The sequence below is a fragment of the Pezoporus occidentalis genome, unplaced genomic scaffold (assembly GCF_034315485.1).
Source record: "Pezoporus occidentalis ecotype Australia unplaced genomic scaffold, CSIRO_AGI_Poc_V1 ctg102, whole genome shotgun sequence".
NCBI lineage: Eukaryota > Metazoa > Chordata > Aves > Psittaciformes > Psittacidae > Pezoporus > Pezoporus occidentalis.
Window position 1 is genome coordinate 882,465 of NW_026912801.1, and position 23,500 is coordinate 905,964.

General features: G+C 56.0%; 1 protein-coding gene across 5 annotated transcripts in view; it reads left to right on the forward strand.

The window, feature by feature from the left end:
- Nucleotides 1-9,549: 9,549 nt before the first annotated feature.
- RPH3A (rabphilin 3A) overlaps nt 9,550-23,500 on the forward strand; it is a 29,340-nt gene continuing 15,389 nt past the window's right edge. Inside the window, exons 1-4 of one of the 5 annotated variants that reach the window (XM_062615054.1) lie at nt 9,550-9,565; nt 17,806-17,888; nt 18,421-18,435; nt 19,179-19,322. In XM_062615054.1, coding sequence (XP_062471038.1) covers nt 17,812-17,888; nt 18,421-18,435; nt 19,179-19,322 — 236 coding nt within the window. In that variant the 5' untranslated portion in view covers nt 9,550-9,565; nt 17,806-17,811. Of the gene's footprint in view, nt 9,566-17,775; nt 17,889-18,420; nt 18,436-19,178; nt 19,323-23,500 lie in introns of those variants that run through there. The other 4 variants (XM_062615072.1, XM_062615044.1, XM_062615036.1 and 1 more) reach the window with 4 other exon arrangements.

Consider the following 23,500-nt stretch of genomic DNA (forward strand, 5'->3'; position numbering starts at 1 on the left):
CTGAGGCTGACAGAGCATTAGAGAGGAGCGGGCTGCACACAGGGAGGAGATGGGAGCTTCTATCTTCTCCATGTAATCTTCCTCCTTCACTCTCAAAGGGGGTGCCCAGTCTGGTGAGGGCAGGACTGGGTCTTGACATCGGGATGAAGCTGAGGAGCCCAGAAAAAAACCCTTTTTGGTTGAAATCTACAGCTTATTGGCATTGGGCAGATGGTCACCGTGCATCACCCTTGTCTGCTCCTCGGTGCGCAGGTTGGGAATGCTGCTGGGGAATGATGGCCAAAACATGTTGGCAATGGGCTGTGTCCCAGGGAGAGAGCTGGGTTGTGGTGGCATTGAAAAGCAGGGCTGGGAGTCCGTGGGATGCTCCTGGGATAGTGGGATGTGGGTGAGCCAGCACTGCTTGCCATGGATGTAGTCTCCAGCTCCACTCCCGCAAGCCAAACCGAGCCAGGATGAGCTGATACCTGGAAGCAGAAAGCGTGTCCCTTAGGGATTCCCTGTGGTCTGGCAGGGTTGGGGTTGGTTAACTTGAGCCATCAATGTCTGCAGCCCTGGTGTGGCATCACTATGGGAATAGCCCCTGGGATGCTTATCCCTAGTGAGCGTCAGCCCTGGGCACCTGCAGAGCATCTTCCCTGGGCCTGCTCTCAGGGCTGCTGTGACAGCCCCGCTGCCTTGGCCCCATCCTCCAGCATGGTGCAAACTACTGGGCCACTTGATAGAGCATCAAAGGTTTCAAAGGTGATTAAGCTCCTACAGGCTACAGATGAAGTTCCTTCCTTGCTTAAACAGCAAGAGATATCTGCTGGAGAGGGGTCAGGGTAGGTGCTCAGCCTTTATTAGGCACTAGAGAATCTACTCGGGACCCCCACAGTGGTCTCCCAGGGGAACCCCGAGTTTAGGAGGGCTGGGGGGGGGGCTCTGGCCTGTGTGGGAAGGAGGGACGTGAAGCAAAATGTGTATTTAATGCATTACAGCCAAGGGATGCTGAAAGGAGGAATGAATCCAGGCAGGAGGAGCGGGATGGGGATGGGAAAGGGCTGCTCTGCCCCTCGGGGTTAGAAATGTGCTGTTTCCAAAACCATCCCAAACTGTTGTGTTTGTTAATCTAGGACCGAGTCCGCAGCAGATAAATCCAGGGCAGGTTTGTTGGTGCTGCATTGCTGGCAGCCAACACACAAACACAACCTGAGCGGCTGCCAAACAGGGAGCAACAGGGAGAACAGCTCCATGTCAGGATTTACAGCCTGGAAAAGGCTTCGGCAGCCGGCTCCATCCCAGGGCAGAGTGGGAAGGGAGGAAGAGAAGCTGTTTTCAGGCTGCCTGCAGCACAGGGGGCTCCTGGAAAGGGATGTGGGCATCTTGGGGTCTCTGCGATGCTGCTGCTCAGTGAAAGCCAAGCATAGGAAGGTGAATGGGTCCTAAACGTGGTGGCTCCCGTCCCATCACTGCTGCTTCTGCCCGACTAAAACACATCCAGAGCCAGGGCTTCTTGTGCCTGGGAGCTGTTCTAAGGTCTCCCCTTAAGGAGCCTTCTCTTCTCCAGGCCTGACCTGCACCTCGGGAGCAGCCAGGGCACAGGACCAGGCGCTGGGGATGCTGTCGCCAAAGCCCCGAGGCTCTGTGAGCTGTGACTGTCCCCAAGTGGGTCACCTACTGCCCGCGGCCAGGGATGCTCCAGAGCCAGCGAGGGATGCGGAGGGGAATTTAGGCCACTCATCAGGATGCACCATCGGTGTCGGAGGTGTCCCTGAGCTGTCATTGGGACGCCGGGGCCACGGGTTTACAGCAGCTCTGTTTGGCTGAAGGCAGATGGTGGAGGATGTGTAACTCCCTTTGTGTCCTAAGCAGGGAAGAGGCCGCTCAGCTCTTGCTCCAGTGCTTGCAGGTAAGAGGTGGCTGCATCCAGCCCTCACCAGGAATCCCATTCTTCCTTCCAGGCTGCCTGTGGGGACAAGCAGAGGGGAGGAAGGGGCTGTAGGGCAGGGGGATGTGGCTCTGCAGACCCCAGCCACGTGGATGGGAGCCCAGGAAACAGTGACTAGAGCCTGTTCAATGGATGCAGGTGCATTTGGGCTGTCTTGGGAATGAGGTCACTTCAACTGCTCCTGGTTGAGGTCACTTCAACTTATCCCCAGTGGTGCTGAGGTTTGCAGCTGTGAGGGCACGTGGAGCAGGCAGAGGCAGCTCCTGGCTGGTGCCTGAGCGAGCTGCAGGTGTCAAAGGGCCATGGTTTGGGTGGGCTTTACAAAGGATGGGGCAGGTGATGGAGAGCTTTGCAACGTGCTCGTTTGCCTCTGCCAACGCGAGGAGAGACCAGTCCTGACTGCAGCTTCTCCAGCGCCAACATGGGAAGGAACCTTGGAAATCCTTCCTAGCTGTAGCAATGGCATCTTTTAGTGGTGCCAGCCTTTGGTGGCACTGAGGGTCTCAGTGGAAGTGCTGTGTGCTCAACCCCATCCTGCTCCTCAGGGCAGCAACTGCTCCTCCTTAGTTACCTCCTGATCCCACTGGAATGCGGTTATTATATCTTATGTTTCCCCAATGCAATGGGGAGTGGGATCGAGCGGGATCTGTCAAACCAAGCACTGAACTCATGCTGTTTGTGTCCCGCATTCACTCCCTGGCCCGTGTTAGCAGTGTTAGAACAGAAGCAGCCGCTCAGCTGAGAAGATGCTGCCCAGAGCCAGGGCAAAGCCTGGAAACCCCACACAAAGAGGTGGCTCTTGGGCAGCAACACAAAAGTGAATCGCTTGCTGTTGTGTCCGGAGGGGACATTGACTGAATGTGTCTGTCTGACCAGCGAGCACCCACCAATGCATTTTAATATGTGGCTTCTACACTGTACCCCTTTCCTGGGTCCTGAGTCCAGTAACAGCCTTTTCTGTTCAGCATGGAACCTCAGAGCCACAGATCTCAACCAACCGGCTGCAGCTCGCCCAGCGATGGGTAACTTGTATTGATGGGTCTGATCTGGGTGACTTGCTCTGACCTTCTGCACGTCTCTCCTGCAAGAGGAAGGGTACCAGCACCCTCCTGGGAGGATGCCCAGGTTGAACCTGGGGCGTTTCAGTAGGGCCTTCCTTATGCAGGTTAAGAGAACAGTGCGAATACACGTTAACTGCTAGGAAACACTTCTCAGCCTGCTGTTTGCTCTGAGTGTTTGTGTGTTCAGGAACATCAAAGCTCTCGGAGGTTGTTTTTCCTTTAAGCAGCAGCAATAACTCTCCACAGCACTCAGGATCAAAGCAGTAGTACTGACATATCTCAGGAACTCTTTTCTCCCTTCCCTGTGGATGAGATGCAGGTGTTGGTAAGAATATTCGTGCAGCGATGCTCTGGGTTTAACCCTTCCCAGGTGAGGGGGGATTTGCTAAGGAGCTGCTCATCCTCACCGGGTGAGTGGAGCATCTCAGCAGGCTCTTAGCATGGTTTTCTGCCTGTCTTATGCATGGATGAGGGATGTCTCCCCAAAGCAGGACCTGTGGGAGGTGCGGGCAGCTCCAGATGCACCATCCACACGTCCTGGGAGCTCCAAGCAGCCCGTTTTGAGCTCCCCAGTTAAAGCCTTGTGCTATGGGCTGAGCAACCTCCCTGCCTGCAGCCCCTTCTCTGCGCCATGTAAGCAGCTCAGCTGCTGCTGCTGCTTTAGTCATTCCCTGAAGGAGCAGCCTGAGCCGCGATCGATATCCTGCAGCTTTGCTGGGAAATGAACCGCGCTGGAAACCAGCCCCTCGTGCAAGGCGAAGGCCTTCGGTGGCTTCGGTCCCATGGGTGCGAGGGGATGCGGAGCTGCTGCTCCCCCACATCACAGCCCCTGGACCCTCTGCCTCCCCTGGGGCTCCTCATCTGGGCTGGGATTTGCCCCTGGGATCATTGCTCTGTGCAGTCATTGCTCGCGTTGGCGGTTGGGTAGGACTTGACGATGGTATCGATCTCTGAGCTTGTTAAACGAGCTCGCTGCTGGAAAAGGTCCCCTCGTGCTCAGTCCCATGGGAGCAGAGCCTGTGCTGAGTTAACCCCTCAAGCAGAACAGAGGGCTGGGGGTGTTCGGGCTTGTTAAGGCTTTTGAGTGGATTCACGTGGGGAAAGGAGCGTGGACAGCATGGAGATGGGCCCCACAAACCTGCTGTCCCACTGGGTGCCAGTGCTCGTAAGGGACAATCAAAGAGAAGAGAAACAGTAACAAATGAACCCAAAAGAAGCGTGCCCTGCCAGGGAGTCCTTGGATGGGATAATGACCAGTGGCCATGGTCACCACTACTTGAAAAGACCGAGAACTGATTTATTGCATTGATCCGGCTCGGGGATGGACGTGGTGTCTCGGTGAGCAGCGCCATCCCCATCGCCCCGGCAGCCCTTCTGCATCCCTCCTGCATGCGATTCTCCACCTGAAGAGGGATGTGGGGGCCGGCAGCTGGGATCTGCTGGTGTGTTTTGGCAGAATGGGAGGATATTCTTGGAATAGGGCCGGGAATCAGGCAGCCACCGGTGAGCCGCCTCTTGCTGCTGGGCTGGGCTTTCCTTTCCCAGTGTAAGACTTCCATTTGGAAGCTGCTGGGGAGCGAGATAAGAGCAGGGTGATGGTTCTCTGCTTCAAAGTGGAGCAGCCCACCTCTCCACGGGAGAGTGTTTCCAGGTTTCTGTGCATGGCTGGGAATGTGGCCACCTGCCTGGGCATTGCTATTTCCTGGAATTATTAAGGATAGAACAGAAATCACTGCTGGAGGCTGAGCTGGGGACTGGTATCCGTTATCTCCACATAAAGCCCAGCATGGCGTGGTTATCCTAGTCATCAGCTGGGCACAGAGGTGAGACCCTGAGCCACGGGGATGAGGGCAGCATCACCTCCAAGAGCGGGCCTGGGTACCACATCCCTCTGGTTCCTTTTCAGGCTCCCCTGCTTTGACGATGTCCCCATGGACGGGCACATCATGCTACACCCACCCCAAATGCCCTCGGAGCTGCTTATTCTGCAGGTGCAGCGTTGCCTCCCCGGTGTGGAGGAGTGAGAACGGGGCACACACAGACCCTGGGTTTGCAGCCACCCTCTCGCACCCCTTCCCCTTTGGCTGGCGGCTGTGACAGCCCCAGCATCCCAGCCTACGGCCGTGGGAAATGGGAAGTGGAGAGGCTCTATTTTAATGCACCGCTGTGGGTTGGTGACCTAGAAAAGCAGCTCGGAGAGCAAGAGTGTGAAGTCCAACCTCCCCCGCCGCAAGCGAGGCTGCTGAGCACAGGGTGACCTATATAAAGCAATGGAAGAGGTGCTGGGGGGGTGCCGGTCCCCCAGCCCCTGGGGATGGGGCTCAGGATCCTTCCATGGACACCCTGAGCATCATTGCCCTGGGCTTCAGGACAGTGAGAGATGGATGAATGAATAAACCCCGTTGTTTGGAGGGGATGCTGGCACACAGGGATGCAGCGGTGGGATGCAGGCAGCTCCTTCCTGAATGGAGCGGGTCCTTCCCGGTGCTGGAGGGTGCCACCAGCAGTGACAACTGGTGTGATTGAATACATATTAGTTAGGGTGTAGTACAGCCAATGCTCCTCATTCAGGGGTGGAAGGGGAAACAAAACCCCTTCCTCCCCTCTTTTTAATGCGCCCCATTGGGAATAATTTCAATCATTTCAAGCTTACAGGTGCATGCTCTTTGCAGCCTCTCAAGCGAAAGGAAGCCTGGTTGTTCTCAGCCCAAACCCGTGGGTTTCTGAAGCCCTGTATTCAGCTGAGGGGAAGACATGCCAATTAATTAGATCAGTAAATAAGTGACACTAATCCCATTAACAAAAGAGGAGCTGGAGATTGAATCTTTTTATGGCACTCACTGAAAAATTAATGCAGGCAGTCTTTTAGGAGATATATTCTTCCCCTCACCTCGCCAAGGATAATAGTGCAGTTATATAGGACAGAATGTTATCAGAAACGAGAAATGAATGTAAAACTAGCACATATCTTATTAAAAGAGTGTAATGAGCTGCCTACATGATTGAGCTGGGCCTGCTGAGCTTGGGGCTGTGCAGCACTGCTGGGACCAAGGGCCGAACCCTGGGGCTGGGCTGGGGAGCCTGGTCCTGTCTGTGCCACCATGGGGGATGTGGGGAGGGGAGATGGGGGTGCTGGGGAGGGATTTGGGGTCGCTGGGGGTGCCTCAGGATGTGATGGGGAGGGGGTGAGGTGGGAAGTGGGGTGGGGAGGGGGTGGGATGCTGAAGTCCCCTCTGACAGGGATGGGACCAGGATGGGGCTGGCGAGGACTGACACTATGGAAAGGGCTCTCCTTTTTAATGGCTTTATTGAGTCATTATTATTCCAGCATTTAATGGAGGGGATTAATCGAGGAATTCTTCTCCAGCTTGTGCCTTGCTTGGCATTTCCTGAGCCGGACAGAGGGTGGGCTGGGGGGGGACAAGGTGTTCATTAAATAGTGTGAATCCAACTGCATCCCACCCAGGTCCCAAGGCTGGGGGGGGTGGTGGTGGTGGTTTTCTCCCATCCTGGTGTTTCCTCCTCTTGCAAAAGGAGGTGCAGACTCTGTGGTGCCCAAAGCTCTGAGCACACCCCCCCTGGTTTCAGCTACCAGGGCTTGTCCTGCTGCTCAGGGAGCTCAGCTTGGTGCCCATCACCCCCTTCTCCATCCTCCTGTCCCTCTTTTCACTTCCACCTCTTTCCCCAAAGCTGATTTTACCAGTGAGGAGCTGGTTATGGGCAGTGGGAGCTTTCCCATCTCTCCCACGTCGCCAACACTAAGTCATCCCTAAAGCACTTGGGTTGAGCGATGAATGGAGAGCACATGAGGGTGAGCAGGCAGGAGTTGTGCTGGTGCATGTTTCCTTCTGTCACATCCCTGGAGCTCCTTGGAGCATCCTTTGGGATCTGTGGCCAGTTGGGCTTGGGAGGGGGGGAAGCAGCTTTTAGTGATTTATAGAAGCAAAAAATGCTCTTTTTGGGGCCTGAGCTGCCATCAACCATTTTAATTCAACTCATACAACTGCTTGGAGCTGTGGCTGCGAGGGGAGGGCTTGGTGTGCTCCTGGTTTACCTTCCCCTGTATCAGGGCCGCTGGCAGCTCTGTTATCCAGAGCTTTGGTGTGCTCAGGCTCCAGGAGTTTATAGATTTCCACTGGAACACTCCTAATTAAAGACATTGAAGGCAAAGCATTTTATAAAGCTCAGGTTCCATTGGACTGCCCCCGCTTTGCAGGCATCAGAGGAACAACCCCGGCCCGGCGCTGGCTCATTGCTCCCAATCTCCTGTCCAGCACTTCAATTAGATGCGACTAATTGAGCTATAAAACAGAGGGAGAAGTTTCCTCCGGGAGCATCGGAGCAAGGGTGGCAAGAGCTGAGTCAGCAGCACGGCACGTGCCGTGGTTTTGATGCTTTCAGCTGCCGTTTCCAGCACCCTGCTCCATCCCTATCTCCATCCCCAGCCCTGACTGATGCCAGGGATGGGAGATGCCTGCAGATGAAGCAGAACCTGCCTCTGCTGCCTCCAGGTCTGGTTGTGGTGCTGATTTAATGCCTGGGGCTGTCTGCAGTGACAAACTTGGGTTTATTCCTCATTTGTTCCTACAGAAATCAATGGGAATGGGCCAGGCTCTGTCCGAGCCTCCGGGCAGGATGGCTTTGGGGTTGAACTGAGCATTTTGCTGCGTGCCGAGCCTGATCGCAAGGGGAAATGTAAGAAATCCTTGAGAATTAGAGGGCTGGTGAATGTAAAAATAAACCTGGGAGGAAATAAATAACTGAGCCTCCCTTGCTTTGATCTGCTGCAGGAGATGCCAGACTGCCAACGTGTGTTTGTAATTCCACAAGAATCAAACCAGCTCTTTTCTCTCAGATGATGGGTTAAAAGAGGGCAGAGGGGAAGGGCCGGGTACCCAGCACAGGGAACTGCAGGGGTTGCTTTTTAACCATTCTGGGAAGCAAGTTTTAGATCTGCGTTTCAGATTCCTGCCTCTTGTTGTGAATCTCCAAGGAAGGTGTCAAGATTCCAGCTGGAAAGGACTGTGCTTGTCTCTGCAGCTACTTTGCATAAGCAAGGCATTCTTACACTAAGCAAAAACACATAGGTGGGCCTGGAAGAGGAGAAGATGCCCATCAGGCATCCGGAGGAATGCCAGTCAACATTCAAGCTGCAGCAGTGGGATGTTTTCCTTGCTGAAGGCAGGAACATGCTCCATTCTTCAGGGATTTCTGTCTCCTCAGGGATTTCTTCTTAAATCCAAAAAAAACCCAGCAGGATTTTCATGAAGGGTTTACTTGCAGCTGGTTAAAAAGCGTTTCTGTCAAAGTGGGGACATTCAGCTGTAGGAATGAGAAGCTTTGATCCCCCCCCCCCCTCCTCAGGCATCACATCATTGTGGTGGCTGAGTGTTGCTCAAAGCTTGGTGGTCTCCTGCTTGCAGAGCAGTTCAGATCACATCTCACCGCCCTCAGCATCACCTTGCACCATCCTTTATCAACTTCTGTTCACTTTATTAACTCAGCTGCTCCTGCTGAGGCGTCAGGCCAGCTCCATCCCATTCTTCTCACCTTGCTTCACCTGGTGAGAGATGGGGCTTGGAGCAAACTGCTGTAGTGGAAGGTGTCCTGCCCGTGGCAGGGGGTCAGAGCTGGAGGAGCTTTAAGGTCCTTTCAAGCCCAACCCACTCTGTGGCTCTTATGTGGGAGCAACTGGCACGAGAGCTTCTGGAAAGCTGTGGAAGCCCGAGGGTGCTGTGATTCCCCACTGGAATACCAAGAGCAGGTAAAATGAGGCTGCTGGAGCTCAGAGCCCCCTGGCTGGGAAGTGCAAGGTGGTGCCCGGGGTGGGTTCAGGCTGCTGCCCCTTTGGGGTTAGGAAGCCATGGGTGCTTCGGCTCGGGGACTGGGTCCCAATCGCCTGTTTTCCCTGTTCCTGCAGTAACCATCCTGCAGGCAGGATCAGTGTGCTCCTGGAGGGCTGAGCAGCGCTAAAGTCACCGTAGAGCTTGGCCAGCGCGCTCCCTGTTGAGTGTGGGGCTCAGGCTGGTCTAGACTTAATCTGGGCAAGGGTTGCCAGGTTGTGGGGGTCCCGTGTGCTGCTTAAACCCGAGTGCGGGTCCCCAGAGCCCAGCGGTGGGAGCCCGGCTGGGCTCTTGGCTTGTGCCGCAGGCAGTGCAAGGGGATGGACCGGCCCCGCTTCGAGCCCCGATGTAGAGGAGAGATGGGGGGGGGGAATGCAGGGCTGGGGAGATGCCCGAGGATGGGGAGGGATGGAACAGGGTGGGGAGGAGGGAGAACGGGAGGCATGGATGGATGGATGGATGGATGGATGGATGGAGGGTGGATGGATGGATGGATGGATGGATGGTGGATAAGCGAGAGGCGCTGCCCCCCCCGCAGCTCGCTGCAGGAGCCGGGGGGGGTCCCCCCGCCTCGCAAAGGGGCTGCTCCCGGGGCGGGCACGGAGCGGGGCCGCCCCGGCCGTGTTCCCTCCCCTCCTCTCCCCGCGCCGCTCCCGCTCCCGCTCCGCTCCGCAGTGCTGCCGGCGGAGCCGCGCTGCACCCGGGCAGAGCCCGGCGGGACCCCGGCCCAGGTAAAGGGGGAGCAGGAGGGGGTCGGAGATGGAGCCGGGGATGCGGGGATGCTCGGGCAGAGGCAGTTATCGGGGAGCCTGTGTGAGCTCCCCACGGCCGCGGGTGCTGCAGCTCGGGTCTGGGGCTGGCATCGCCCCTTCGGGCGCGTCCTTGCAGGCGGAGGGAGGATGTGGTCGCTGCTTTTGGACTTCGCTGTGTGCGGGCGACTTCAGAGCGTGTTGGACGTTTGGGGGTTTAAGCCCCTGATGCTCTTGTCCTTGTCGCTGGAGTGTGGGCAGTGCTGGGAGCTGAGCCCCTTCCCTCGGTACCTTGCAGGGATGGGATGCGGAGACCACCCCGGCCCGAGCTGTGAGGGCACGTTGGGTTTTCTCCTCCCTGTTTGGACTCTAAGAGAGCATCACCACCCCGCTCAGGGCCTTTAGCAGGTGCCTTCTCTGCTCCTTTCCCAGGGTGGACAAAGTGATGCAAACAGCATTAAAACCTACTTGGAATCGTAGCCTGAAACCTCCCAGAGGGAAACCCAGCCACCTTGGAAAATAGGCTGAGGCTGCTCACTGCTGACAGGTTGCTTCAGGGAGGGGACCCGGTTATCTCTTGCTGGTGTCTTTCTGTTCATTCTGGTTTCAGGTATAAAGTGGAGCAGCAATTTGTCTTTGAGCATTAACGCTCTTCATCTCGCTGCTAAAAGGCTTTGAGTGAGGTGGCTGCCTGAATGTGGCTCTGTTTTGGGCTTGGACCATGTTCCACCACTCCTGGGATCTAGAAAGTGTGTCTGGATCAGTCTGATCCTCCCCTTCCCTGGAGGCTGCAATAAAGAAAAGATAATACAGGGCTTCAAATCACGGACAGTTGGCTCCAGGGATGCAAAGATGATAACAGATGAACCATTTGCTTTAATTACTGGTATCAAAAGCCCAGGCTGCAGCTTAGCCTGAAAATAAATATTGTTAATGTTGTGATACTGGGCTTTATTTGATGATGCATCATTCATCTGGTAGGGATTTAGCGAGCTGCCTGCTTCTGCTGTAGGGGCTGACTCAGGAGATCCGTGTGCAGCCCTTCCATGGGGATCAGCCACATGGGGTACACGGAGCCAGGGGTCGGAGCCCCATTGCTGAACTGGGGGTTGCTGTAGCATCCTGTGGGCTCTTTGCTGGGCATCCCCCAGCAGAGCAGCATTGGTGGGTGATTCCGGTCCGTGATGCTGCTCCGCAGCAGCCCCGCAGGGCTCTGCCGTACCGGGCGATGCGGTGGGAGCCGTTTGCCATCGCCTGTGTGCCTGGTCCTGCGGGATGAGCTTCCAATGAAGCCCCTCTGCATCAGACCCGTTAAGAGCAACCCACCGGGGTGCAAAGAGCATCCCCTGTTTGGTGCTGGCTCCAGCCGGCTGGGCTGCTTTCTCCTCCTTGCCAGTCCTGCTTTTGCACTGGGGAGAGCCAAAAAAGCACGTTGAACACGGAAAAAGCATGGGGTTTGTGCGGACAACCCTTTGCAGCGAGGGTGAAACCCGGGAGCCTGTTGCGGGACTCCGCGGTGCCTCTGTGTGCGTGCTGGTGTTAAACGTTCCCCGGATTGGGAAAGGACAAGGGGAGGAGAACTGCCAAGAGGAGTAAGGACACTCACAGCTCCCGAGTCTCTTTTGGTGCTTAAGTTTCGAGGGACTTTCTATGGGACCCCGTCTATGGGATGGAGATGATCTGTGTCTGCTGCAGGCGCTGAGGGTTGTGCTGACAGCGGTGCCCCTCTGCCGGCTCCTGCCGCCTGCAGCCAAGTGCGGGTGTCACTGCAGTCATTGCCAATTAGCGCTGATAGGTAATGAATCACTCCGGATGTCCCAGCCGAGCACTGAGGGCTGGGCAGGGAGCAGTGCCCCCAGGGGCAGCCTGATTCATTCCCCCATCCCCGTTAAGCTGGAGGCTGGGACTAATGACCGTGATGGTTTATAGCGCTGGGAGATGCTCTGGCTCCATCCCTGTCTGTACCTGCATGTATCCGAGCAGCACCACTCCCCTCCAGCCCCAGGAGGTGGGTACGGGCTTTCCTGTTTGGGGCTGATATGTTGGTGATGGGGGGACAGGTCTGTGTGAAAGCAGGTGGGGAGGGAAAGGAGCTGCCTTTACCTGGAAGCTGGGAGCCCAGCATCACCCAGGGTGGTGCAGATGCTGTGCTGGGGTGGCTGCATGCTCCTCTCCGATGGTGGCTGGGCTCCTCCTGGCTCTCAGGATGCCGTGCTGGGAGCACATCCTCTGCTCAGACCTGGCTTGGGTGCCTGGCCTTGGTTGGCCACCCCTGTTACCCCCAGTGAGGGCAGGCTTGCAGCACTGGGCACCCTTTACCCGTGGTCTGGGGACAGCACACGTGCTCTTGTACGATGCCGTGGTCCTCAACCACTGCCTGGGGCATCCTACAGGCACTGTCACTGCCTTTGGGAACTGACCCTGCAGCGAGCAGGAGCTGCCACCTCTGAGCACGCTTTGCCTCTTCAGGCTGGCAGCTGCTTCCCAGCCTTCTCCCATCACCGAGCTTAACCCCTGCTGCTGCTGCTCCCATCGTGCGGGGGTCCCTGTGCCTGATGGGGCTGCTGCATCCCGGCGGCTCCTGCCACGCGCCCCATTCCTGGCAGTGCCCGAGTGGAGGGCGTTGTGCCGGAGCCGTGTAGGGATCTGTTGCTAAGCAGCCTTTGGAGCAGCTCTGCCGCGGCGAGAGGAGCGATGGCAGCACCATCACCGCGTTTCACAGCACTGGGGTGCACTTGGGCATCACCCGGATGGGGACCCCCAGCCCCAGGTAAGTCCCATAAACCCCAAAGTGATGTTTCCCCCTCCACCATTGTCTTTCCCACAATTAAACAGCTGGAGTAAATCCTCCTGACAGCATCATAACAGTGTTTGGTTTGGGAAGGAGCTGCTGGAGGAAACATCAACGTGCTGCTTAAATAAAACTGACTGTGCGCTCCTGCTCAGCTGCCTTGGGATGGAGCTTTGTCTGGAGGATGACAGGGAGCCGGGAATTAAGGGGGAGGGAACGAAAAAAGGCTTCTCTCAGCACCTTATGTGAATTTAAAGGCAGCGGAGGCATTGGCCAAACCGAAGGCGTTGGCATTTGGGAATGCTCCCAGCTCTGTTGCTGGATTTAGCTGGAGGATAGCGGAGGCAGGAGCATCCCTGTGGGCTCCAGTGTGGGTGAATGCACTGTGCCAGCAAGCAGCATGCCAGGTCCTGGTGGTCCCATCCTGGTGTGCCGTGGGGATGGGTGGCCGCGGGATCAGGACCAGGATGATGGCCAGGACTTGTGTTGCTTTGCATTTCTTGCCTGTGGATCACCCTCACCTATGGCCTGTGGCCATCACCGTCATTTACCTGCAGGGTCATGTTTAGCCTCCATTAACCAACTGGTGCCAAGCTGTGGGGCCTCTGCTCCCTGCGAGGCTCTGGTATGGGGCTGAAGGACACGGTGACCCCAGGTCTGCAGCCCTCTGCTGCTGGCTCTTTCCCAAAGGCTGGATTTCCAGGACCCCAGCCTTTGCTTTGCCGCAGTGCAGCCGGAGGGCTCCATTCCCTGGGATCTGATCCCACTTTATGCCGTCTTTCACCATGTGGTTGGGACTCATGGATCCTTATGGAAGCATGGGAAATGTACTGCCATGGCTGAGGGCCATGGGGTGCTTTACCTGCCATAGGGTGACTGTCCTGCTGTCCTGTGCCCTAGTCCCATACCTGTCCAGGTATTCCTTGTGGGATCCAGGCCAAGCAGCTTCAGTTCCCCCCTTACCCGTGTTTGCTGGGGTCTGCCTCTCCTCTTGCTCTCTTATAAAGCCTCAAATGCGTTTTCTGTTCCTGAAGCAACACCTGTAAAGGAGCTTCCCCAATTCCACCTGAACTTTCTAAACCAGCTTCCCTGGGGGATGAGGCAAAGTGTGGATGCTGGTTACCTGAGGGAATTCTGGTGCATGGGGCTGGGCTGCCCCTCTGCTCTGCCGATTACTTTGCAGCATTCCCTCTTTTGGGGCTGTTCACACCTTTTTTTCCCCCTTCCTCTGCATTTAAATCCATTCGTATCAAATCCTGCCTGACCCTGGAGGGGGCTGAGCAATGTGCTGTCTGCTCAGGCAGCTTTCTGTGGCCCCTATAGCCAGGCACCCGCTCCATAGGGAATGCTATGAGGTGTGTGTGGCTCCTGTGTTTTTCCTGGCAAAGGAAGAGCCCAGGCATTGAGAGATGCTCAGGGCAGAGCCAGGCACGGTGCAAGGTGTCCGTACCAGGTCTCCGGTGAGGACCTGGGGTCCCCTATGCTTTGCATGGCTCTTTGGGGTGCCAGGCACCAGCCCTGGTGCTGGGGCATTGGGGAGGGCAGGATCAGACCCTGACGGACCTGTGAGATGGTGGTGAATGGGAAAGAGCTCCAGCTAGGAAGGATGTTTGGGGATGCCTGTGCTGGGTGGCGGGGGGCACCGCTCCCATCCCAAGGCTCCTGGTGCACCCCGGCCTCTGCATCTGCTGGGGGGTTCCCACTGGGTCACCCTAAAATACCCCCCCCCTTCTGCCCCATAAGCAACCGCATGCTCATAGCCTGCTTTTCCCTCCCCGTTCAGCTGGGGTGCATAAACCAGCTCCTGTGCATCAGAGCTGGCATGCGAACCCCATCAGCCTCACAGAGGGTAGCGTTTGGATCCATTCGAGTTCCAAACCTCTTGTTTGGTGCTGACGCTGCTCCCCTTGGCACCCGAGCAGCAGTTTGGGTTGCTTGCTTGGGGGCTGCCTGCCGGTGTTGGATACCAAGCTGTCGGCAATGCCCTGCCTCGCGAGCGGGTTTGGGCCCCCTGAATGGACGGGCTCTAAACCTGCGCTTTCGAACCGGATTAATGGCATTAGGCTTTGTCAATGCACAAATTACCTCATCATTGGCACTGGCAGGTGGTGTGGAGCAGCAGACTTATTCAATATTTAAGAAAGCTGCATTGCAGAGCTGAGAAGGCTGGGGAAATAGGTTGCCTGTGTCAGTGTCTTTGCTGGTGGAGACGATCTCTGCAGGCACCAAGTGCGAGGTGTTGAGCTCACCATCCAAACCTGATGGTTGCACTGGGAGGCTTCACAACGAGGAGTGTTCTGGTTCCTACCCCGCTGTGTTATTTCCACATGGTTAAACCAGTGCGTTTGGGCAGGCTCTTTGCAGATGCCCGGCTGGTGAGGACACTATGAGTGGCTTCAGGTCTTGCCTAGGGTACCAGCAGCCCCGTGTTCCTCCTGGTGCCCATGGGGCAGGACGGGCTCGTGCCATGGGGCTCCCGCTGCTTTTCCGTGCCCACCCAGGGCGGCTGGGATGTGCTGGTTGATGATGCTGCGTCTGCTGGATTTTGGGTGCTGGGATGAGCCCGTGAATCGGCACCTCTTGGCTCGGAGCAAGCGGGATGACCTGTGGCTCAGTGAGAGGCAGAGATTCATGGGAGGTGTTCAACCCCTTTTTATTAAGGCATGATCAAACTCATGGGCTCCGTCATACAGAAGTAATGGAGCAGTGTGATTAGAGTCATGTGCCTCTTCCTTAAGGCCAGAAATTAAGATCCTGCTTCTATTCCTGGCTCTGCCGCCTCACTCCTCCCAACCTCCGCTGGGAATCGGGAATGAGAGGGCTCCTCACATCCCTGCTGATGGCAGACCTTGGTGGGGGGGAGCAGGTCCTAGGACCCTCTGGGGACAGCCCAACCCTGGAAGGTGCAGGTCTCCTTCTAGGATGGGGTGTTTTCATTGCGTTAACGAAACGCTGCTGCATCCCATCGATCACAGCTTGGATTGCCACAGCCTTTTGTCTGCGAGCAAGGGAGGCGGGGGGGGAAAGCCACCGTAAGCTGTTAGTTTGTTCTTTACGGTGCACTAAAAACGCAGAAGGAAGCATTAGGACAAGCAGGAGTAGTTGCTGGAAGTAATGCAAAGTAGAGCTTCAGAATCTATTATTTATAGGCGGAGGGAAAGGCTTGTGTATTCCTCCAGGAAGCATCCCCGGGCTCTCCTCCATGTGCAGCAAAGCGAAACACCCGCAGCCTCTCCGTTACAAGCAGAAAGTTCTAGCTGGGGAAGGAGTTTTCCTGCCCGCTGCCGGAGATGGCTCTCCCCTTTCTGCTAGGAAAACCAGGGATGTTCCCCTATTCCTTGCATCCTGCTCCACGTGACCTTGGGCAAGTGCTTTATCCACCTTCAACCTCCCCATAGATGGATGCTGGCGGCGCTGCCCTTCACCCCGGTGCACCCCGTTAAATCTGTGTCCAGCCCCATGGGACCCCTCAGCTCCTGGTGGTACCCAACAGGGGTTTGCTGCTGCAGGGCAGGTTGGGGAGGTGGTGGTGGGGGCTGAAATGAACAATTTGCTTATTTAACTGATCTTGTCCCTTGGAGCCTCCTGGTTTGGCACAGGAATAGTGGTGGGATGAGACCAGCAGAGCACCGGTCACCCCACGTGCTTCACTTCTATTCCTTTTTTTTGTGTATTTTTGGAAGCTATCAGTGAAGCAAAGGTGAGCTTTAGATCTCTGCTGTCTCTTCAGGGAGTGATGGAGAAACCCTGCACCATTGTGGAGCAGGAAGGGGAGGCTGGGAGTTATACCTTTCCCCTTTGTGGGAAAGTTACGCGTTATTCCCTGCCTTGGTGTTTGGGATTTCAGTGGGGCAGCTTTGCAAGAGCCCATGTAACACCTCCTCCTCGGGGCAACCTCCCCAGTGCCGCTGTTGGAGTTTTGCTGGGAGCTGCAGTCGCTTTGTGCCCTGGGAAGGTGCATTGCCTGCCTTTGGGCTGTGCTCTGGTCCTGCTGGGACCTGCTGGCAGCTCTGGGATGCTGCTTTGGTGCTGGGACATGGGCGGCTGAGCCAGGGGGGAATCTGGGGCAGCATCTTCCCAGGGCAGCAAGCTTGGGAGGATGAATGGCCCCTGGGCTCTGCAGAGGGGTTTGTGGGCTTGCTTCAGCTCTGCTGCAGGCAGGAGGAAGCAATTCAAATGCAGGTGCTGCGAGCAATGCAGGCGTGAGGCTGCTGCAGCAGGGGGATCCCAGCAGGAATCCCATCCCGGCTCTGTGGAGGTGATGGGAAGGGGGAAACCTGCAGGTGGGAAGCAGCTGAGCTTGTAGGAACATCCCCCATCATCAGGAGGCCCTAAGAGAGGGGTGGTTTGTGTCCTCCTCGGTGCCTTGTGCTCTAGTCAGCACTGCAGCAAAGCCAAGCCCTCCATGGAGGGGCTGCCTTTTCTCTCTTATTTCCACCTTAAAGGGAGGCTCAGCCGGAGCTTTTCCCTTTGCAAGTGATGTCTCATGGGTGATGCTGTCCATAGACCCACAAGATGCGCCCTCTGCTCTTGGGGACCATCCCAAGGTGGTCCAGGTGTAGCAATGGCCTGCAATGTGACGGCAGCATCCCCTGGTACCCCATGGGCTGTGCACTGGGAGGGACCTTGTCCTCCCCTTGGCTGGGGAACTGCTCTGCGTGCAGTGTTCACCACTGGAAAAGCACTGGTTATCCCTGAGATGGTGGGACACATGGATCTATCCCTGTGCCATGGGTGATGCTGGTCAGCATCCACTTGGGCTTTGCCATCCATTCCCCATCCCCACGTGGTGGGTGGAGGGGTAAAACACCCCCAGAAAATGGGAATAAACTGAATAAATGTGGGGTTTAACAAAAGCTGTCAGTTTTGCTGAAAGGAGAAGGGTTTGAAGAGGTCCCTCTCGTGATGAGTCTTTTGGAGATAAGTAGAATGCCACGTTCGGGTCCTGTTATCACACGATGGTTGCCACATCCTCCTTCAGCTCCTCTCCCAGCTTCATTTTGCAAAGCTGAAAAAGAGGAGTTTTGGTCCCGAGGGGGATGTGGTTTTGGGGGAGAAAGTTTTCTACTTCGTAGGTTTTCTTATTAAACAGAAGCAGCCTCTTCCCCCCCAGCTCTGAAGCCTCGTAATTAATGTGAGGTCGGGTATCTCATTAATTACATCCACATGGAGTGCGACTGCATCGCCCTCTTGGGAGGGCTCTGCCTGTAGGCTCCTGCATCCCGTGCACAGCATCCAGACAGTGACTGTAGCGACATTCCTGTTCCTCCCCCTGCTCCTCAATGCCAAAGCCCGGTGTGATTTGATGGGTTTTGGTTTGGTTCTGTCCCCCCCACTCCAGCCTGCCTGGCAGCAGCAGGACACCTCCATCGGCATCGCTGGTGTCTGAGCCCCGCGGTGCGGCACCGGTGCTCCTGCATCCCCGCGGCAGCCGGCGATGACCGACGCGGTGGTGGGAGGCAGCTCTGACCGGTGGATGTGCCCCAGCGACAGGACCATGTCTCTCAGGGCCAGGTAAGAGGAGGGACTGGGCGCTGCGGGATGCTGCTGGGGCAGGAGGGAGGGAGGAAGGGGAGTCCCCAGGGGTGGGATGTGTTGGGGGTGCGCCCACCTTGTTCTTCCTCTGGGAATATTGGGAATTGGGTTTGCATTCATTGGATGGGGACATTTTGCCATGTTGCCTCCTAAGCCACAGTGAAAGGTGGTGGGGACAGATCCACGGGCATGCAGCACCCCAGTGCCTCTGAGGAACCCTGTTTGTCTGTCCTCATGCCCTCCAATGGGGCCACCATGCAGGGTGATGCTGCATCCCGCTGCAGCAGACCCTTGTCCCCTATGGGTGGGTGCTGGTTTTGGGTGCCTGGGCAGTACAGGGGCTGGGAGATACTCGTGTTTGGATCTCACTGCTTCACATTGCTTTGACGGAGCAGCAGGGATCCATGGGGAGGGACGTGCTGATGGGCATCATCACCCTGAGGTGGGGAGCGCTGTCCTCATCCCTTCTCTCACCTAACCCTTGTTCCCTCTTTTCCCCCGTGCCTCCCAGCAGCGAGAAGGAGCAGTAAGTATCTCGCTTGCTTTATTTGTCCTATTGCTCTTTACCTGCTGCTCTGATGGTGTTGAGAGAAGAGGAAAAACCTTGCTCTGGATGCAAGGAAAAAGCAATTAATGTGGGGAAGCGTTGCACAGGGTTTTAATGAATCTAAGGCTTGAGACTGTGCCGGTCTGCTCAGCCCAGGGGGAAAACAGCCAGGGAAGGTCTTCCGAGGAGCAGAAAGATGAGGGGAGGAGAGGTGTTTGCTTTTGCAGCCTTGGTTAGCGTTTCCCCTCTGCCACTTGCTAATTTGCCAGGCTGAGTGGCAGACGGTCCCGTGCCCCCAGGTTAAAGCTGCCTGACACCCCGGCTGCACTCGCTCTGCTAAAGGATCTTTGGGATGATGTCAGGAGAGGGCAAACTCCCGTGTTTGACAAAATGTACCCAAACCAAGAGCCATTCCTGTGGCCATCACCCTGGCAGCGCGCTGGCAAACCTGCTGGGAGCAGGGGGCCAACTTAACTGTGTCAGTTGATGCTTAATGCGGAAACAAGGATATTTTTGCGAGGGAAGTTTGTTTTTCCATAGGAAATGAGTGTTTCCATATGAAACCCATCTCAGAATGGAAATAAGAGCTCCCATCATGGATGGGGCTATTTGCTAGATGAAAGCTTAGAGGATGGGGATGTAGTGCTTGGGAATCAGTGCCTGGCTATCGCCCGCCTACACGTGTGTGTGCACATGTATGATGCTTCCCCCTCTCTCTGCAGGGTCCCCGCTGGCTGGACCGCGCGGGGCGGCCAACCCGACCGGCAGCGCAAGAGCGTGGAGCTGACGGATGAGGAGAAGGAGATCATCAACCGAGTCATCGCCCGGGCCGAGAAGATGGAGGAGATGGAGCAGGAGCGCATCGGGTAAGGCCACGGCGGCACCGTGGTGCCGGCGGGATGGGAAGGACCACGAGCGGTGCTGGTGCTGGTGCTGGTGGGGGAGACAATCACTTGGCTGCTTTCCTGGCCAGCAGCTACTGCACTGCAGTGTTTCTCCTGCAAGGGATCTTTTGGAGCTGGCATTGGTCCTCGGCCAGGAGGAACCTGTAAACAGGGGAAGGAGCTGCTCCGTGTGCTGCCGTGCTCTGGACCAGGAACTCATCCATTTCTGTTTGGTCCAGAAGGGATCATTAATCGCATCTCCTTTTGAGGAGCTGTTTGTCCAGTTCTGAGCCCGAGCACCTGTGAGTGTGGGTGAAGCCAGAGCTCACCAAAATGTGTTTTGTCTTGATTTGGGAGCACTGATGGATCCATTGCCCTCTCCCAGCCACATGTCTCTGTGGTTAACCCCTCCTGCCACCCAGAAACAGGCTGAATGCAAAGCTGAATACGTCTGAGTGATGCCTCAGGGCTGGCCATGTGTTGGGACCAGGGGTGCTGGTGCTGCCCCAGCCGCATCCATAGCGAATCACCCAATATCAGCGGTGGGTGCTGGGGGCATCCATGGTGCTGGATGCACCCAGCATAGAGCAGAGGGCAAGTAGTGCCCGTGTTTGCTTTTACTGCATCTCTACCCCGCTTGGGCAAAGGTGCCGGGTGAAGCAATGCTGATAATCAGGTATTGGCTTGCTGTGCTGGGGATGGCTTCCGGAGGGGATCACGGTAATCCCGTTTGTCAGGCATCACGCCTCTCTTCATTACTGAACAGCGTTTTATTCTTGCTGAGCTTAAGCATTGACTGCTGAGTTTTTTCCTTGCAGAGAAAATGCTCGGGTCCAGGCAGGCACCGAGCTCTCTGCTGCCTCAGAGAGTGTCAAAGCCTCTCTTAGCTCGGGGATGGCTTCCCCCAGCCAACAGGAGCATCGCTCTGCAGGGCAGCTGCTTGGTGAAAGGACCGGGCTTTAACCTGTCAGAGGGGAGACTGAGATGAGCTCTGAGGCAGAAGCTCTTCCCTGTGAGGGTGCTGAGGCGCTGGCACAGGGTGCCCAGAGAAGCTGCGGCTGCCCCATCCCTGGCAGTGCTCAAGGCCAGGTTGGACACAGGGGTTGGGAGCAAGCTGCTCCAGTGGAAGGGGTCCCTGCCCGTGGCAGGGGTTGGAGCTGGAGGGGCTTTAAGGTCCCTTCAACCCAACCCAGGCTGGGATTCTATAACCTGCCTGCACTCAGAAAGCTTTCATCCATCACCCCAGCTGCTTGGTAACACTTCAACGTTGTGTGTTTGCGATGCAGTCCCGGGATGCTCCAGCTGCACCCACGGCCTCTGAAGTCCTGGGTTTATTTACTTGTCTCTAGAATTGCTTTGCTGGGAGCTGGTTTGTGAACAGCATAGGCAGATGCTGCCTTGACACTGCCTGGGCTCAGCGTGTGCCCCATGGATGTGCTGCTCCCTGGGCACAGGGCAGCACCCCAGCTTCACGTTACAACATTCCCTGCTTTCCCCTCCCGGCTTTCTAGTAGAAAGCAGGTGAAAGCAGCTATGAATGGTGGTGATTCATTCCCAGAAAGTGCTTACAACCAGCGTTTTCCCAGCTTTGCCCATTTACAAGATAAGAGTCACTCCCCAACGTGATGATGCTCTTTGGCTTATGCTTGCATCAACTTCAGCAGTGGGGGGGGAGAGAGCTGCTTCTGCATCGTGCACCGCTGCAGCTGCCTGCAGACGTGCAGGAACTCTCCCTTCTCCCCTCGTTATGCGAGCTGGAGGAGGTTCTCTCCTCCTCATTCATGAAAAAGCCGGTGGAGGACTTGGTGCCTGCTCGGAGTAGAGCAGGGGAGGGCTGGCGGATGTGCAGGCGCAGCTGATTCGCCTCCTGCGCGTAGGCGAAGCCGGAGCTGTGCCAGCTCCTTTGTGTTTGTTGGCTTGCACAACGGGAGCTGTCGGATGTGCAGCTACAGGAGCAGGGGACGGCGTCTGCATCAGTCTCGTACAGGGGCAGGAGCTGCTGGGGCATTATCCGGGATAGCTCCTTATAGTAGGGAGCAATCCGGGTTTGCCAGGGTGGCCTCCGGCAGGATGCAGGGGTTGAGCGTGTCCCTTGGTCAGGGAGGTGCTCCCAGAAAGCCTGGTTTTCTGGGATGTTCCATAGTGTGAGAGATAAAAGAAGGGAAGATCCATTAAAAACCTGCGTTTGGTTAATGTAAGGAATAGCTTACATGAAACGAACGTGCCTTCCAAAGGGGGGACATGCGGCAAACACTTGGAGTTGTCTTGTGAGTGGATGCGGTTTTGTGTGCATTTGAGCTTTATGTATAATACTTGAGCAATCACAAAGTCTCCAGCTGGCTGCAAATGAACCTCCTCATGCTTTGAAGTCCCCCCTGATTTAATGCCATCCATCTCCTGCCCCCTCATGTCCCTTCTCCTGTATCCGCCGTCCCATGAGTCCCTTACCTCCGCCAGCCAGGGCAGGGTGAGAACAAATCGATGCTGCTTGTTGAGAAGATGTTTGTGGAATTGGTCTTTGTGTCAAACCCAGCTCACATTAATCTAGCAAAAGAGTATTTTTAGCGCTGGGGATGGATGGAGGCCCGCGGGAGACGTGGGCTGGATGCTGATGAGGTCTGTAGGACAGGGACACTTTGGTGTGTGTTTTTATTTTGGCTGGGTCATTGTCTCGTAGCGCAGAGAAGGATAACAGGAGCTGAAATCACCTTAAACAGTGACAGAGTGCAAGCTGACGAAGGACTTTACAACTGTCTGGGGATTAGGATAATCCTTTGGGCTACTTCAGGAGCACAAGAGCTGAAAGTCGGCTAGCAGCAGGAGCAGAAGGCAAAGTGGACTTGGAGCAGGGATGGATCCGCTCCCTTCCCTTCTCCTGCCCTGCCTGGCCTGGGCTCTTGCTTGAGGTGGGGGGGTCTCTCTGTGCTGTCTCCTGCTGTGGTGGTGATGCTCCAGCTGTGGTCCATGAGGAGCCCATGCCTCCCAGCTGATACAGGAGCATATGCAGGCACTAATTGGCTCCCTTTTATGCCTATATCAGTAACCCACCGAGGCTGCTCTGCTGCCTAATGAGGCTCCATCGTGCTCTCGGCATCAAAGAAAATACCTTAAACCCCATCCAAAGTCAGAAATTGCCATTTCTGAGGAGCACCTCATGGCACGGAGCTGGTTCTCCCAGGGCTGATGCGACACATCGCTCCTGGACGTGGCCGTGCCCCTGCCTGGCCGCAGCAGCTCCCTTCCCTCCAGTTGCCTCTCAAAGGACAACGCTGTGACTGTTTCCCTGTGGGGCACAGCCTCTCCCCTTTCCTCCAAGAGCAGCAGCTACCAAGCAGGGTTGTGTTTTAATTTGGCTACCTATTGCAGGGGTGACACACGCATAACGCCGGAGCAGATGGCTGGAGTGCCAGGGGATTAAGTCATTAACCCCGGTGGCCTGCAGCAGGGATGCTCTCTGGGGACCACAGGCTGGTATCTTCTTCCTTGTGTTCAGACAACACAAAAATAAACCCAGGGGCTGGGAAGGGCAGGGGGGGTGCTGGAGGCAGACAGAAACGTCTCCTGAGATGCCAGCTTCTAGAAGAGATGAGGTTCATTCATGGCCAGCAGACAGCTCGCAAGCTGCTTGCATTTCTGTTTTGGTTTCCCCCTCACAAAACCTCTCCTCTCTTATTTCTCAGACTGAAATGAGTCCCCTTGTAACAGATCACAGGAGGCACAAGCCCCTGGGACGATGTGCTAGCCTGGGATACTTTGAAATGCATGAATCCTCTGACCTCCTTGGGCATCTTCCCTCCATAGGGCTCTCAGTGGAGGTCGAGCTTTGAAAGTGGAGCTGTAGAAGCCCAGCTGATGCTTTTACCTTTGGTTACCCGTGTGCCTGTCAGGGCAGAAAATTGCTTCTAATTTTTCATCCTGGTTTTAATTATGTTTTATTTAATCTGCAGCTTGGCTTCTTTTCGTGCCTCTTTTCTACCATTAAACTTAGCCTTAATTTAATATTCAGCCCTTTAAGGCACCCGATTTCCCCACGGAGGCAAGTCAGTGCTTCGTTCTGGAGGCACTCCCTGACCTCCTTTGTGTTTTACTTCAGCTCCTGTTTTGCCATGTAAGATGTGGGGCTCACCCAGCTCTTGATGCCCTGCATCGGGCCCTTCTCC